This window comes from Oncorhynchus tshawytscha, linkage group LG01 (assembly GCF_018296145.1).
Source record: "Oncorhynchus tshawytscha isolate Ot180627B linkage group LG01, Otsh_v2.0, whole genome shotgun sequence".
In the NCBI taxonomy this organism is placed as follows: Eukaryota; Metazoa; Chordata; class Actinopteri; order Salmoniformes; family Salmonidae; genus Oncorhynchus; species Oncorhynchus tshawytscha.
The window spans coordinates 3,888,879-3,904,871 of record NC_056429.1 but is presented as its reverse complement, the minus strand read 5'-3'; the positions used below and the strand labels follow the sequence as shown (position 1 = coordinate 3,904,871).

Sequence of the window (15,993 nt, the reverse complement as noted above, 5' to 3'; positions counted from 1 at the left end):
GGCGGTTCCGGCAGGCTTGCACGCTCCCTGATGTCACTCTGGGGGGCGGTGATTACTCACTGTGCGAAAGTTATGGAAAACATTTCTCTTCTATAAATCATATCCCACTTTTAACAAAAAAAACTTTAATAGTTTTCCATATTACATGCACAAACCCATAGTATGGAAACCATCATCCATATAATAGGTATACTTTCCAAGTTACAGTATTTCCTTCATAACATTTTTAATGACATCACAAAATAACAAACAAAATGATCGCCTCTGACCATTCCCCGCGTTCTACGTTAGAAATATTGCTCCAGTGCTTGCGTTTTGAAACGTGTTAAGAGTTTCAGTGGGCAAAAAGGTCTGTTGAGACAAAGTACATTCCTTTGGTGAATTTAGAGAGCACGGGCCTGGAGAGCACGGGCCTGGAGAGCACGGGCCTGGCTTTTTCCCTTGATTTACAACAGGACGTAGGTAGTTAATCTCCACTAGTCATTTCCTTCCCCCTCTACGGGAAAAATGGGGTCTGATGGAAGTTATTCATTGCAAAATAGATCTGACCTATTTGGATTCTCGTGGTCAGTCATGACACCTGTCGTCTTGGTTGTAACATCTTCATGTACTCAGCCTGTGTGTGTGTGTGTGTGTGTGTGTGTGTGTGTGTGTGTGTGTGTCCAGGACAGTCGCATCACCGATCTATGTTCCTCTTGTCCTCCTCCAGTATCTGTCAGCCAACTGGAAACACATCCAGGCTTCCAGAAGGACCATCATACACGTCCCATCATTAGGTAGGTATCTCTCACACAGACACATCCCATCATTAGGTAGGTATCTCTCACACAGACACATCTCATCATTAGGTAGGTAGGTCTCCCTCACACAGACACATCTCATCATTAGGTAGGTCTCCCTCACACAGACACATCTCATCATTAGGTAGGTCTCCCTCACACAGACACATCCCATCATTAGGTAGGTCTCCCTCACACAGACACATCTCATCATTAGGTAGGTCTCCCTCACACAGACACATCTCATCATTAGGTAGGTCTCCCTCACACAGACACATCCCATCATTAGGTAGGTCTCCCTCACACAGACACATCTCATCATTAGGTAGGTCTCCCTCACACAGACACATACCATCATTAGGTAGGTCTCCCTCACACAGACACATCCCATCATTAGGTAGGTCTCCCTCACACAGTCTCCCTCACACAGACACATCTCATCATTAGGTAGGTCTCCCTCACACAGACACATCTCATCATTAGGTAGGTCTCCCTCACACAGACACATCTCATCATTAGGTAGGTCTCCCTCACACAGACACATCTCATCATTAGGTAGGGACACATCTCATCATTAGGTAGGTCTCTCTCACACAGACACATCTCATCATTAGGTCACACAGGTAGGTCTCCCTCACACAGACACATCTCATCATTAGGTAGGTAGGTCTCCCTCACACAGACACATCTCATCATTAGGTAGGTATCTCTCCCTCACACAGACACATCTCATCATTAGGTAGGTCTCCCTCACACAGACACATCTCATCATTAGGTAGGTCTCCCTCACACAGACACATCTCATCATTAGGTAGGTAGGTATCTCTCACACAGACACATCTCATCATTAGGTAGGTAGGTCTCCCTCACACAGACACATCTCATCATTAGGTAGGTCTCCCTCACACAGACACATCTCATCATTAGGTAGGTAGGTCTCTCTCACACAGACACATCCCATCATTAGGTAGGTCTCCCTCACACAGACACATCTCATCATTAGGTAGGTATCTCTCCCTCACACAGACACATCTCATCATTAGGTAGGTAGGTCTCCCTCACACAGACACATCTCATCATTAGGTAGGTATCTCTCCCTCACACAGACACATCTCATCATTAGGTAGGTAGGTCTCCCTCACACAGACACATCTCATCATTAGGTAGGTCTCCCTCACACAGACACATCCCATCATTAGGTAGGTCTCCCTCACACAGGTGTCTCTGTACAGGTGTCTGCGGACAGCTCTGTCTACAGCTACCCCTGACTGGTACTGGTACTGGTACAGCTTGAAATGGGTCTGTGGTCTCTGCAGGAAGACCACGAGGAGGCGTGAGATTCTGAACGACGGAGAGGGAGGGAACTGAACAGAAAGCTTTCACCTCTATTGCCATTTCATTTAGGAATTTGGAGTTAAAGCTAATGAATAGGCCATTAACTGTTAGGAGAGACTATATTTCAACGAGACACAGGGGATGTGTTTTGCTCACCCCTAGATAATTTACAGGTAATGAACTACAGGAATCTTGTTTCTACGGTTTCCGTTGTGGGTCTTTTAGATGGCCTCTTGTTTTATTTTATTAGTCTGAACAAGGAAAGGCAACACACAGAAGAACTATGAGTTTCAATTGCGATCAGGCGTGTGCTTGTCAACCCTCAATAAACTATTGTCTCAAATGATTATTAGAGCTAATTACAAACAGATGGAATGTTTTATGGGCTCTCCGGGAGTGTGTGTGTGTGTGTGTGTGTGTGTGTGTGTGTGTGTGTGTGTGTGTGTGTTAGCGCGTGTGTGTGCTGCTGTGTTGAGCTCGGAGAAGATAATTAGCTAGTTGAACCCCATTGTTGTTAATTAGCAGGAAGCCAATCATTTAATTTAATTACCTCGATCCATCGGAGGATCGTCTCTCCCTCTCTCACTGCACTGGTAGGTCAGCCAGACAGACCAGCAGACAGACCCACAGGGAAGTCCTCTGCACAGTATCACGATGCTGTGTCTTTGTCTGGTTTTATTTCCTGTGTTCTGTGTTCTGAGTATAGCAGACTGGGTTAGGTGTAAAACCTGTGTTCTGTGTATTGCAGACTGGGTTAGGTGGTAACCCTGTGTTCTGTGTATTGCAGACTGGGTTAGGTGGTAACCCTGTGTTCTGGGACTGGGTTAGGTTGTAACCCTGTGTTCTGTGTATTGCAGACTGGGTTAGGTTGTAACCCTGTGTTCTGTGTATGGTAGACTGGGTTAGGTTGTAACCCTGTGTTCTGCAGACTGGGTTAGGTTGTAACCCTGTGTTCTGTGTATGGTAGACTGGGTTAGGTTGTAACCCTGTGTTCTGTGTATTGCAGACTGGGTTAGGTTGTAACCCTGTGTTCTGTGTTCTGTGTATTGCAGACTGGGTTAGGTGGTAACCCTGTGTTCTGTGTATTGCAGACTGGGTTGGGTGGTAACCCTGTGTTCTGTGTTCTGTGTATTAGAGACTGGGTTAGGTGGTAACCCTGTGTTCTGTGTTCTGTGTATTGCAGACTGGGTTAGGTTGTAACCCTGTGTGTTCTGTGTATTGCAGACTGGGTTAGGTGGTAACCCTGTGTTCTGTGTATTGCAGACTGGGTTAGGTGGTAACCCTGTGTTCTGTGTATTGCAGACTGGGTTGGGTGGTAAATTGCAGACTGGGTTAGGTTGTAACCCTGTGTTCTGTGTATGGCAGACTGGGTTAGGTTGTAACCCTGTGTTCTGTGTTCTGTGGATGGCAGACTGGGTTAGGTGGTAACCCTGTGTTCTGTGTTCTGTGTTCTGGATGGCAGACTGGGTTAGGTGGTAACCCTGTGTTCTGTGTATTGCAGACTGGGTTAGGTGGTAACCCTGTGTTCTGTGTATGGCAGACTGGGTTAGGTGGTAACCCTGTGTTCTGTGTTCTGTGTATTGCAGACTGGGTTAGGTTGTAACCCTGTGTTCTGTGTTCTGTGTATTGCAGACTGGGTTAGGTGGTAACCCTGTGTTCTGTGTTCTATGTGTCAGGTTCCCCATGTTTAACCCTGTATTCTGTGTTCTATGTGTTAGGTTCCCCATGTTTAACCCTGTATTCTGTGTTCTATGTGTTAGGTTCCCCTGTGTTCTGTGTTCTATGTGTTAGGTTCCCCATGTTTAACCCTGTATTCTGTGTTCTATGTGTTAGGTTCCCCATGTTCAACCCTGTATTCTGTGTTCTATGTGTTAGGTTCCCCATGTTTAACCCTGTATTCTGTGTTCTATGTGTTAGGTTCCCCATGTTTAACCCTGTGTTCTATGTGTCAGGTTCCCCATGTTTAACCCTGTATTCTGTGTTCTATGTGTTAGGTTCCCCATGTTCAACCCTGTATTCTGTGTTCTATGTGTTAGGTTCCCCATGTTTAACCCTGTATTCTGTGTTCTATGTGTTAGGTTCCCCATGTTCAACCCTGTATTCTGTGTTCTATGTGTTAGGTTCCCCTGTGTTCTAACCCTGTATTCTGTGTTCTATGTGTTAGGTTCCCCTGTGTTCTAACCCTGTATTCTGTGTTCTATGTGTTAGGTTCCCCTGTGTTCTAACCCTGTATTCTGTGTTCTATGTGTTAGGTTCCCCATGTTTAACCCTGTATTCTGTGTTCTATGTGTCAGGTTCCCCGTGTTTAACCCTGTATTCTGTGTTCTATGTGTTAGGTTCCCCTGTGTTCTAACCCTGTATTCTGTGTTCTATGTGTTAGGTTCCCCTGTGTTCTAACCCTGTATTCTGTGTTCTATGTGTTAGGTTCCCCTGTGTTCTAACCCTGTATTCTGTGTTCTATGTGTTAGGTTCCCCATGTTTAACCCTGTATTCTGTGTTCTATGTGTTAGGTTCCCCATGTTTAACCCTGTGTTCTATGTGTCAGGTTCCCCATGTTTAACCCTGTGTTCTGTGTTCTATGTGTTAGGTTCCCCATGTTTAACCCTGTATTCTGTGTTCTATGTGTGTCCTCTGTCAGGTTACTCCCAGCTGCAGCGTTTCAGCCTGAAGGGTTTTGACGTCCTGCAGAACATCCAGATGGGACGACTGTGTGATGTCAGAGGTATGGTAAGAGCTGCTGGGGCAGTCAGTATTCACAGACCCCCCTTTGGGACTGTCCATCGCCTGAAACACCCCCTCCCTTTGGGACTGTCCATCGGACCCCCTCCCTTTGGGACTGCCCATCGCCTGAAACACCCCCTCCCTTTGGGACTGCGTTGTCCATCGCCTGAAACACCCCCCCTCCCTTTGGGACTGCGTTGTCCATCGCCTGAAACACCCCCCTCCCTTTGGGACTGCGTTGTCCATCGCCTGAAACACCCCCCCCTTTGGGACTGCGTTGTCCATCGCCTGAATCACCCCCCCCCTTTGGGACTGCGATGTCCATTGCCTGAAACACCCCCCTTTGGGACTGCGTTGTCCATCGCCTGAAACACCCCCCTCCCTTTGGGACTGCGTTGTCCATCGCCTGAAACACCCCCTTTGGGACTGCGTTGTCCATCGCCTGAAACACCCCCCTCCCTTTGGGACTGCGTTGTCCATCGCCTGAAACACCCCCTTTGGGACCTGTCCATCGCCTGAATCACCCCCTTTGGGACTGCGTTGTCCATCGCCTGAATCACTTTGGGACTGCGATGTCCATTGCCTGAAACACCCCCTTTGGGACTGCGTTGTCCATCGCCTGAAACACCCCCTCCCTTTGGGACTGCGTTGTCCATCGCCCATTGGGCGTTGTCCATCGCCTGAAACACCCCCTCCCTTTGGGACTGCGTTGTCCATCGCCTGAAACACCCCCTCCCTTTGGGACTGCGTTGTCCATCGCCTGAAACACCCCCTCCCTTTGGGACTGCATGTTGTCCATCGCCTGAAACACCCCCTCCCTTTGGGACTGCGTTGTCCATCGCCTGAAACACCCCCCTTTGGGACTGCGTTGTCCATCGCCTGAAACACCCCCTCCCTTTGGGACTGCGTTGTCCATCGCCTGAATCACCCCCCTTTGGGACTGCGATGTCCATTGCCTGAAACACCCCCCTCCCTTTGGGACTGCGTTGTCCATCGCCTGAAACACCCCCTCCCTTTGGGACTGCGTTGTCCATCGCCTGAAACACCCCCCCCCAGTACCGTAACACAGCATTACAGCACCATCTACAGCACCATCTTTGGGACTGCGTTGTCCATCGCCTGAAACAGTCTGAATGAAACAAAGCTGAAACGATCCATCTGTAAATAATAACATTCTTTGATGAGGAAGCCTTAAGACACTGCGTAACGTACAGCCTCTTTCCACCAGGGGTAGCCCTTCCCTCGCAGATTAAAATCACGCTTAACCATATACACTTGTAAGAAAACTTCATTATTCATGATTTTTGTCTAAATGAATATAATTATTGCTAATGTTAAACTAATATTTCATGACTAGGGTGCCAATTGCATTTTTTTTTTTTGCGTGTCATTAGTGCGAGCCGTCATGACATTCAAAATCCGCAACAGCTGCAGTTCAGTTGTGAGGCTAACGTTAGCGCAGCCCTAAACCCCTCTTCAAATTCGCCACAAACCTTCAAACGGGTATGTGATGAGACATTACATGAAGTCTTTATGTTTTATTTACATTTTAAAATGGATTAGTTGGGACAAATCGGGTGAAAAAACCTATGTCCCTCCTTTCACGATCACGTCGTAGCCTTCGCTTCCCAGCCGCCATTTTTAAAAAGCCCCGACGAAGCTCATTGCCTTCTTGACTCATGCAGAGACGGAGACGGCATCATTAAGGTCTCGTCAAAGGGGAGAAATTGTGCTTTACATTGGTATTGATATTACAGTTGATCTGGACGTATTACATTTTTGGGGCGCAAAAAATAAGGTCAATTGTACGGACCAACGCAATGTACAAAAGTGAGTGAGTTTACGTTACTTAGCTAGCTCAAGCAGCTGCTGTTTGCCGCGACTCCAGCGAGTCAGTATCTGCAGTAGTCTCCCTCCAGCTGCTGCTGTGCAGTGCTGTGAAACATGCTGATCTTCCGACTGATTTCTGATAACAGTCCCTCTTCATGTAGGGGACAGCATGTCTAGCTACAACTTTAGGGTAAATGTAACAAGCCTAGCAAACTGTTTATGTCAGATTAGCTAGAGCTAGCTAGCTACAACTTTAGGGTAAATGTAACAAGCCTAGCAAACTGTTTATGTCAGATTAGCTAGAGCTAGCTAGCTACAACTTTAGGGAAAATGAAACAAGCCTAGCAAACTGTTTATGTCAGATTAGCTAGAGCTAGCTAGCTACATCTATGTGATCTATGTGTCTCTGTGTGTCTCTGTGTGTCTCTGTGTGTCTCTGTGTGTCTCTGTGTGTAGATGAGAACGTGGAGGTGATCTATGTGTCTCTGTGTGTCTCTGCGTGTCTCTGTGTGTAGATGAGAACATGGAGGTGATCTATCTGTCTCTGGGTGTCTCTGTGTGTCTCTGTGTATAGATGAGAACATGGAGGTGATCTATGTGTCTCTGTGTGTCTCTGTGTGTCTCTGTGTGTCTCTGTGTGTAGATGAGAACGTGGAGGTGATCTATGTGTCTGTGTGTCTCTGTGTGTCTCTGTGTGTCTCTGTGTATAGTGGAGGTGACCTGTGTGTCTCTGTGTGTAGATGAGAACGTGGAGGTGATCTATGTGTCTCTGTGTGTCTCTGTGTGTCTCTGTGTGTCTCTGTGTATAGATGAGAACGTGGAGGTGACCTGTGTGTCTCTGTGTATAGATGAGAACGTGGAGGTGATCTATGTGTCTCTGTGTGTCTCTGTGTGTCTCTGTGTGTCTGTGTATAGATGAGAACGTGGAGGTGACCTGTGTGTCTCTGTGTGTAGATGAGAACGTGGAGGTGATCTATATGTCTCTGTATGTCTCTGTGTGTCTCTGTGTGTCTCTGTGTATAGATGAGAACGTGGAGGTGACCTGTGTGTCTCTAGATCTGTCTCTGTGTGTCTCTGTGTGTCTCTGTGTGTCTCTGTGTATAGATGAGAACGTGGAGGTGACCTGTGTGTCTCTGTGTGTAGATGAGAACGTGGAGGTGATCTATATGTCTCTGTGTGTCTCTGTGTATAGATGAGAACGTGGAGGTGACCTGTGTGTCTCTGTGTGTCTCTGTGTGTCTCTGTGTGTAGATGAGAACGTGGAGGTGACCTGTGTGTCTCTGTGTGTCTCTGTGTGTCTCTGTGTGTAGATGAGAACGTGGAGGTGATCTATGTGTCTCCTGTGCGTCTGGGAGACGACCTGTCCCAGTATTACACCAGACTGCTGGCTTTGCAACAGAGAGGCCAGGGAGGACTCCAGGAAGCCACGGTAGACCCAGGGGACGGATGGGGAGGAGGGGCCAGGACAACCCAGGCCTCCTGCACCAAACGCTTCACCATCCTCACGCCTGACGCTCTGGAAGACTTTCCGGTAAGAAGGAGAACACATCACAGTTACATTTAACACACAGACTACATTTACTAACGTAGCGAAGAGATTTCAGCGATAATAGAATAAGGGTAGCCTGGCACGACCATCCTGATCCTCGCCAGCTTGCATTCTGTTTGGTTTCACTATGAAGTGAAACTAAAGGAGCGCAGCGGTCATTATGGTGAATCAGGCAGCGGTCATTATGGTGAATCAGGCAGCGGTCAGTATGGTGAATCAGGCAGTGGTCATTATGGTGAATCAGGCAGCGGTCATTATGGTGAATCAGGCAGCGGTCAGTATGGTGAATCAGGCAGCGGTCATTATGGTGAATCAGGCAGTGGTCATTATGGTGAATCAGGCAGTGGTCATTATGGTGAATCAGGCAGTGGTCATTATGGTGAATCAGGCGGAGTGGTCATTATGGTGAATCAGGCAGCGGTCATTATGGTGAATCAGGCAGCGGTCATTATGGTGAATCAGGCAGCGGTCATTATGGTGAATCAGGCAGTGGTCATTATGGTGAATCAGGCAGTGGTCATTATGGTGAATCAGGCAGTGGTCATTATGGTGAATCAGGCAGTGGTCATTATGGTGAATCAGGCAGCGGTCATTATGGTGAATCAGGTGAATCAGGCAGCAGTCATTATGGTGAATCAGGTGAATCAGGCAGCGGTCATTATGTTGAATCAGGTGAATCAGGCAGTGGTCATTATGGTGAATCAGGCAGTGGTCATTATGGTGAATCAGGCAGCGGTCATTATGGTGAATCAGGCAGTGGTCATTATGGTGAATCAGGCAGTGGTCATTATGGTGAATCAGGCAGTGGTCATTATGGTGAATCAGGCAGTGGTCATTATGGTGAATCAGGCAGTGGTCATTATGGTGAATCAGGCAGTGGTCATTATGGTGAATCAGGCAGCGGTCATTATGGTGAATCAGGCAGCGGTCATTATGGTGAATCAGGCAGCGGTCATTATGGTGAATCAGGCAGCGGTCAGTATGGTGAATCAGGCAGCGGTCATTATGGTGAATCAGGCAGCGGTCAGGATGGTGAATCAGGCAGTGGTCATTATGGTGAATCAGGCAGCGGTCATTATGGTGAATCAGGCAGCGGTCATTATGGTGAATCAGATGAATCAGGCAGTGGTCATTATGGTGAATCAGGTTAATCAGGTAGCGGTCAGGATGGTGAATCAGGCAGTGGTCATTATGGTGAATCAGGCAGCGGTCATTATGGTGAATCAGGCAGCGGTCATTATGGTGAATCAGGCAGCGGTCATTATGGTGAATCAGGCAGCGGTCATTATGGCGAATCAGGCAGCGGTCATTATGGCGAATCAGGCAGCGGTCATTATGGTGAATCAGGCAGCGGTCATTATGGTGAATCAGGTGAATCAGGCAGTGGTCAGGATGGTGAATCAGGTGAATCAGGCAGTGGTCATTATGGTGAATCAGGCAGCGGTCAGGATGGTGAATCAGGTGAATCAGGCAGCGGTCATTATGGTGAATCAGGCAGCGGTCAGGATGGTGAATCAGGCAGCGGTCATTATGGAGAATCAGGCAGTGGTCAGGATGGTGAATCAGGCAGCGGTCAGGATGGTGAATCAGGCAGCGGTCAGGATGGTGAATCAGGTGAATCAGGCAGCGGTCGTTATGGTGAATCAGATGAATCAGGCAGCGGTCATTATGGTGAATCAGGCAGCGGTCAGGATGGTGAATCAGGCAGCGGTCAGGATGGTGAATCAGGCAGCGGTCATTATGGTGAATCAGGCAGCGGTCATTATGGCGAATCAGGCAGCGGTCATTATGGTGAATCAGGCAGCGGTCATTATGGTGAATCAGGCAGCGGTCAGGATGGTGAATCAGGCAGCGGTCAGGATGGTGAATCAGGCAGCGGTCAAGATGGTGAATCAGGCAGTGGTCATTATGGTGAATCAGGCAGCGGTCATTATGGTGAATCAGGCAGCGGTCATTATGGTGAATCAGGTGAATCAGGCAGCGGTCAGGATGGTGAATCAGGCAGCGGTCATTATGGAGAATCAGGCAGTGGTCATTATGGTGAATCAGGCAGCGGTCATTATGGTGAATCAGGCAGCGGTCAGGATGGTGAATCAGGTGAATCAGGCAGCGGTCAGGAAGGTGAATCAGGCAGTGGTCATTATGGTGAATCAGGCAGCGGTCATTATGGTGAATCAGGCAGCGGTCAGGATGGTGAATCAGGCAGCGGTCAGGAAGGTGAATCAGGCAGCGGTCAGGATGGTGAATCAGGAAGCGGTCATTATGGTGAATCAGGCAGCGGTCAGGATGGTGAATCAGGTGAATCAGGCAGCGGTCAGGATGGTGAATCAGGTGAATCAGGCAGCGGTCATTATGGTGAATCAGGTGAATCAGGCAGCGGTCAGGATGGTGAATCAGGCAGCGGTCATTATGGAGAATCAGGCAGTGGTCATTATGGTGAATCAGGCAGCGGTCATTATGGTGAATCAGGCAGCGGTCAGGATGGTGAATCAGGTGAATCAGGCAGCGGTCAGGAAGGTGAATCAGGCAGTGGTCATTATGGTGAATCAGGCAGCGGTCATTATGGTGAATCAGGCAGCGGTCATTATGGTGAATCAGGCAGCGGTCATTATGGTGAATCAGGTGAATCAGGCAGCGGTCAGGATGGTGAATCAGGCAGCGGTCATTATGGAGAATCAGGCAGTGGTCATTATGGTGAATCAGGCAGCGGTCATTATGGTGAATCAGGCAGCGGTCAGGATGGTGAATCAGGTGAATCAGGCAGCGGTCAGGAAGGTGAATCAGGCAGTGGTCATTATGGTGAATCAGGCAGCGGTCATTATGGTGAATCAGGCAGCGGTCAGGATGGTGAATCAGGCAGCGGTCAGGAAGGTGAATCAGGCAGCGGTATGGTGAATCAGGCAGCGGTCATTATGGTGAATCAGGCAGCGGTCAGGATGGTGAATCAGGTGAATCAGGCAGCGGTCAGGATGGTGAATCAGGTGAATCAGGCAGTGGTCATTATGGTGAATCAGGCAGCGGTCATTATGGTGAATCAGGCAGCGGTCATTATGGTGAATCAGGTGAATCAGGCAGCGGTCAGGATGGTGAATCAGGTGAATCAGGCAGTGGTCATTATGGTGAATCAGGCAGCGGTCAGGATGGTGAATCAGGCAGCGGTCAGGAAGGTGAATCAGGCAGTGGTCAGGATGGTGAATCAGGAAGTGGTCATTATGGTGAATCAGGCAGCGGTCAGGAAGGTGAATCAGGCAGTGGTCATTATGGTGAATCAGGCAGCGGTCATTATGGTGAATCAGGCAGAGATGTCATTATGGTGAATCAGGCAGCGGTCAGGATGGTGAATCAGGCAGCGGTCAGGATCGTGAATCAGGTGAATCAGGCAGCGGTCAGGATGGTGAATCAGGCAGCGGTCATTATGGAGAATCAGGCAGCGGTCAGGATGGTGAATCAGGCAGCGGTCAGGAAGGTGAATCAGGCAGCGGTCAGGATGGTGAATCAGGAAGTGATCATTATGGTGAATTAGGCAGCGGTCAGGATGGTGAATCAGGTGTATCAGGCAGCGGTCAGGATGGTGAATCAGGTGAATCAGGCAGCGGTCAGGATCGTGAATCAGGCAGCGGTCATTATGGTGAATCAGGCAGCGGTCGGATTGTGAATCAGGCAGCGGTCATTATGGTGAATCAGGCAGCGGTCATGATGGTTAATCAGGTGAATCAGGCAGCGGTCAGGAAGGTGAATCAGGCAGTGGTCATTATGGTGAATCAGGCAGCGGTCATTATGGTGAATCAGGCAGAGATGTCATTATGGTGAATCAGGCAGCGGTCAGGATGGTGAATCAGGCAGCGGGCAGGATGGTGAATCAGGAAGTGGTCATTATGGTGAATCAGGCAGTGGTCATTATGGTGAATCAGGCAGTGGTCATTATGGTGAATCAGGCAGTGGTCATTATGGTGAATCAGGCAGCGGTCGGATTGTGAATCAGGCAGCGGTCATTATGGTGAATCAGGCAGCGGTCAGGATGGTGAATCAGGTGAATCAGGCATCGGTCAGGAAGGTGAATCAGGCAGTGGTCATTATGGTGAATCAGGCAGCGGTCAGGATGGTGAATCAGGCAGCGGTCATTATGGTGAATCAGGCAGCGGTCAGTATGGTGAATCAGGCAGTGGTCAGGAAGGTGAATCAGGCAGCGGTCATTATGGTGAATCAGGCAGCGGTCATTATGGTGAATCAGGTGAATCAGGCAGCAGTCATTATGGTGAATCAGGCAGCGGTCAGGATGGTGAATCAGGTGAATCAGGCATCGGTCAGGAAGGTGAATCAGGCAGTGGTCATTATGGTGAATCAGGCAGCGGTCAGGATGGTGAATCAGGCAGCGGTCATTATGGTGAATCAGGCAGCGGTCAGTATGGTGAATCAGGTGTATCAGGCAGCAGTCATTATGGTGAATCAGGCAGCGGTCAGGATGGTGAATCAGGTGAATCAGGCATCGGTCAGGAAGGTGAATCAGGCAGTGGTCATTATGGTGAATCAGGCAGCGGTCAGGATGGTGAATCAGGCAGCGGTCAGGAAGGTGAATCAGGGCAGCAGGTCAGGATGGTGAATCAGGAAGTGGTCATTATGGTGAATCAGGCAGCGGTCAGGATGGTGAATCAGGTGTATCAGGCAGCGGTCAGGATGGTGAATCAGGTGAATCATGCAGCGGTCAGGATCGTGAATCAGGCAGCGGTCATTATGGAGAATCAGGCAGCGGTCAGGATGGTGAATCAGGTGAATCAGGCAGCGGTCGGTCAGGTGAATCAGGCAGCGGTCATTATGGTGAATCAGGCAGCGGTCAGGATGGTGAATCAGGTGAATCAGGCATCGGTCAGGAAGGTGAATCAGGCAGTGGTCATTATGGTGAATCAGGCAGCGGTCATTATGGTGAATCAGGCAGAGATGTCATTATGGTGAATCAGGCAGCGGTCAGGATGGTGAATCAGGCAGCGGTCAGGATCGTGAATCAGGTGAATCAGGCAGCGGTCAGGATCGTGAATCAGGCAGCGGTCATTATGGAGAATCAGGCAGCGGTCAGGATGGTGAATCAGGCAGCGGTCAGGAAGGTGAATCAGGCAGCGGTCAGGATGGTGAATCAGGAAGTGATCATTATGGTGAATTAGGCAGCGGTCAGGATGGTGAATCAGGTGTATCAGGCAGCGGTCAGGATGGTGAATCAGGTGAATCAGGCAGCGGTCAGGATCGTGAATCAGGCAGCGGTCATTATGGTGAATCAGGCAGCGGTCGGATTGTGAATCAGGCAGCGGTCATTATGGTGAATCAGGCAGCGGTCATGATGGTTAATCAGGTGAATCAGGCAGCGGTCAGGAAGGTGAATCAGGCAGTGGTCATTATGGTGAATCAGGCAGCGGTCATTATGGTGAATCAGGCAGAAATGTCATTATGGTGAATCAGGCAGCGGTCAGGATGGTGAATCAGGCAGCGGGCAGGATGGTGAATCAGGAAGTGGTCATTATGGTGAATCAGGCAGTGGTCATTATGGTGAATCAGGCAGTGGTCATTATGGTGAATCAGGCAGTGGTCATTATGGTGAATCAGGCAGCGGTCGGATTGTGAATCAGGCAGCGGTCATTATGGTGAATCAGGCAGCGGTCAGGATGGTGAATCAGGTGAATCAGGCAGCGGTCAGGAAGGTGAATCAGGCAGTGGTCATTATGGTGAATCAGGCAGCGGTCATTATGTTGAATCAGGCTGCGGTCATTATGGTGAATCAGGTGAATCAGGCAGTGGTCATTATGGTGAATCAGGCAGAGATGTCATTATGGGGAATCAGGCAGCGGTCATTATGTTGAATCAGGCTGCGGTCATTATGGTGAATCAGGTGAATCAGGCAGCAGTCATTATGTTGAATCAGGTGAATCAGGCAGTGGTCAGGATGGTGAATCAGGCGTGGTCATTATGGTGAATCAGGCAGCGGTCATTATGGCGAATCAGGCAGCGGTCAGGATGGTGAATCAGGCAGCGGTCATTATGGTGAATCAGGCAGCGGTCAGTATGGTGAATCAGGCAGTGGTCAGGAAGGTGAATCAGGCAGCGGTCATTATGGTGAATCAGGCAGCGGTCATTATGGTGAATCAGGTGAATCAGGCAGCAGTCATTATGGTGAATCAGGCAGCGGTCAGGAAGGTGAATCAGGTGAATCAGGCAGCAGTCATTATGGTGAATCAGGCAGCGGTCAGGAAGGTGAATCAGGCAGCGGTCAGGAAGGTGAATCAGGCAGCGGTCAGGATGGTGAATCAGGCAGCGGTCATTATGGTGAATCAGGCAGCGGTCATTATGGGGGAATCAGGCAGCGGTCAGGATGGTGAATCAGGTGAATCAGGCAGCGGTCAGGATGGTCAGGTGAATCAGGTGAATCAGGCAGTGGTCATTATGGTGAATCAGGCAGCGGTCATTATGGTGAATCAGGTGAATCAGGCAGCGGTCAGGATGGTGAATCAGGTGAATCAGGCAGTGGTCATTATGGTGAATCAGGCAGCGGTCAGGATGGTGAATCAGGCAGCGGTCTGGATGGTGAATCAGGCAGCGGTCAGGATGGTGAATCAGGAAGTGGTCATTATGGTGAATCAGGCAGCGGTCAGGATGGTGAATCAGGAAGTGGTCATTATGGTGAATCAGGCAGCGGTCAGGATGGTGAATCAGGCAGCGGTCTGGAAGGTGTATCAGGCAGCGGTCAGGATGGTGAATCAGGTGAATCATGCAGCGGTCAGGATGGTGAATCAGGCAGCGGTCATTATGGAGAATCAGGCAGCGGTCAGGATGGTGAATCAGGTGAATCAGGCAGCGGTCAGGATCATGAATCAGGCAGCGGTCATTATGGAGAATCAGGCAGTGGTCATTATGGTGAATCAGGCAGCGGTCATTATGGTGAATCAGGCAGCGGTCAGGATGGTGAATCAGGTGAATCAGGCAGTGGTCATTATGGTGAATCAGGCAGCGGTCATTATGGTGAATCAGGCAGCGGTCATTATGGTGAATCAGGCAGCGGTCATGATGGTTAATCAGGTGAATCAGGCAGCGGTCAGGAAGGTGAATCAGGCAGTGGTCATTATGGTGAATCAGGCAGCGGTCATTATGGTGAATCAGGCAGAGATGTCATTATGGTGAATCAGGCAGCGGTCAGGATGGTGAATCAGGCAGCGGGCAGGATGGTGAATCAGGAAGTGGTCATTATGGTGAATCAGGCAGTGGTCATTATGGTGAATCAGGCAGTGGTCATTATGGTGAATCAGGCAGTGGTCATTATGGTGAATCAGGCAGCGGTCGGATTGTGAATCAGGCAGCGGTCATTATGGTGAATCAGGCAGCGGTCAGGATGGTGAATCAGGTGAATCAGGCAGCGGTCAGAAAGGTGAATCAGGCAGTGGTCATTATGGTGAATCAGGCAGCGGTCATTATGTTGAATCAGGCTGCGGTCATTATGGTGAATCAGGTGAATCAGGCAGTGGTCATTATGGTGAATCAGGCAGAGATGTCATTATGGGGAATCAGGCAGCGGTCATTATGTTGAATCAGGCTGCGGTCATTATGGTGAATCAGGTGAATCAGGCAGCAGTCATTATGTTGAATCAGGTGAATCAGGCAGTGGTCAGGATGGTGAATCAGGCGTGGTCATTATGGTGAATCAGGCAGCGGTCATTATGGCGAATCAGGCAGCGGTCAGGATGGTGAATCAGGCAGCGGTCATTATGGTGAATCAGGCAGCGGTCAGTATGGTGAATCAGG

At 49.2% G+C, this 15,993-nt stretch overlaps 1 protein-coding gene across 1 annotated transcript in view; it reads left to right on the top strand.

Moving 5' to 3' along the window:
- The window catches only part of iqch (IQ motif containing H), a 140,353-nt gene that overhangs the window by 41,306 nt on the left and 83,054 nt on the right, over positions 1-15,993 (top strand). The window contains exons 11-13 of the mRNA XM_042327623.1: positions 710-776; positions 4,753-4,836; positions 7,976-8,196. Coding sequence (XP_042183557.1) covers positions 710-776; positions 4,753-4,836; positions 7,976-8,196 — 372 coding nt within the window. The remainder of the gene's footprint in view (positions 1-709; positions 777-4,752; positions 4,837-7,975; positions 8,197-15,993) is intronic.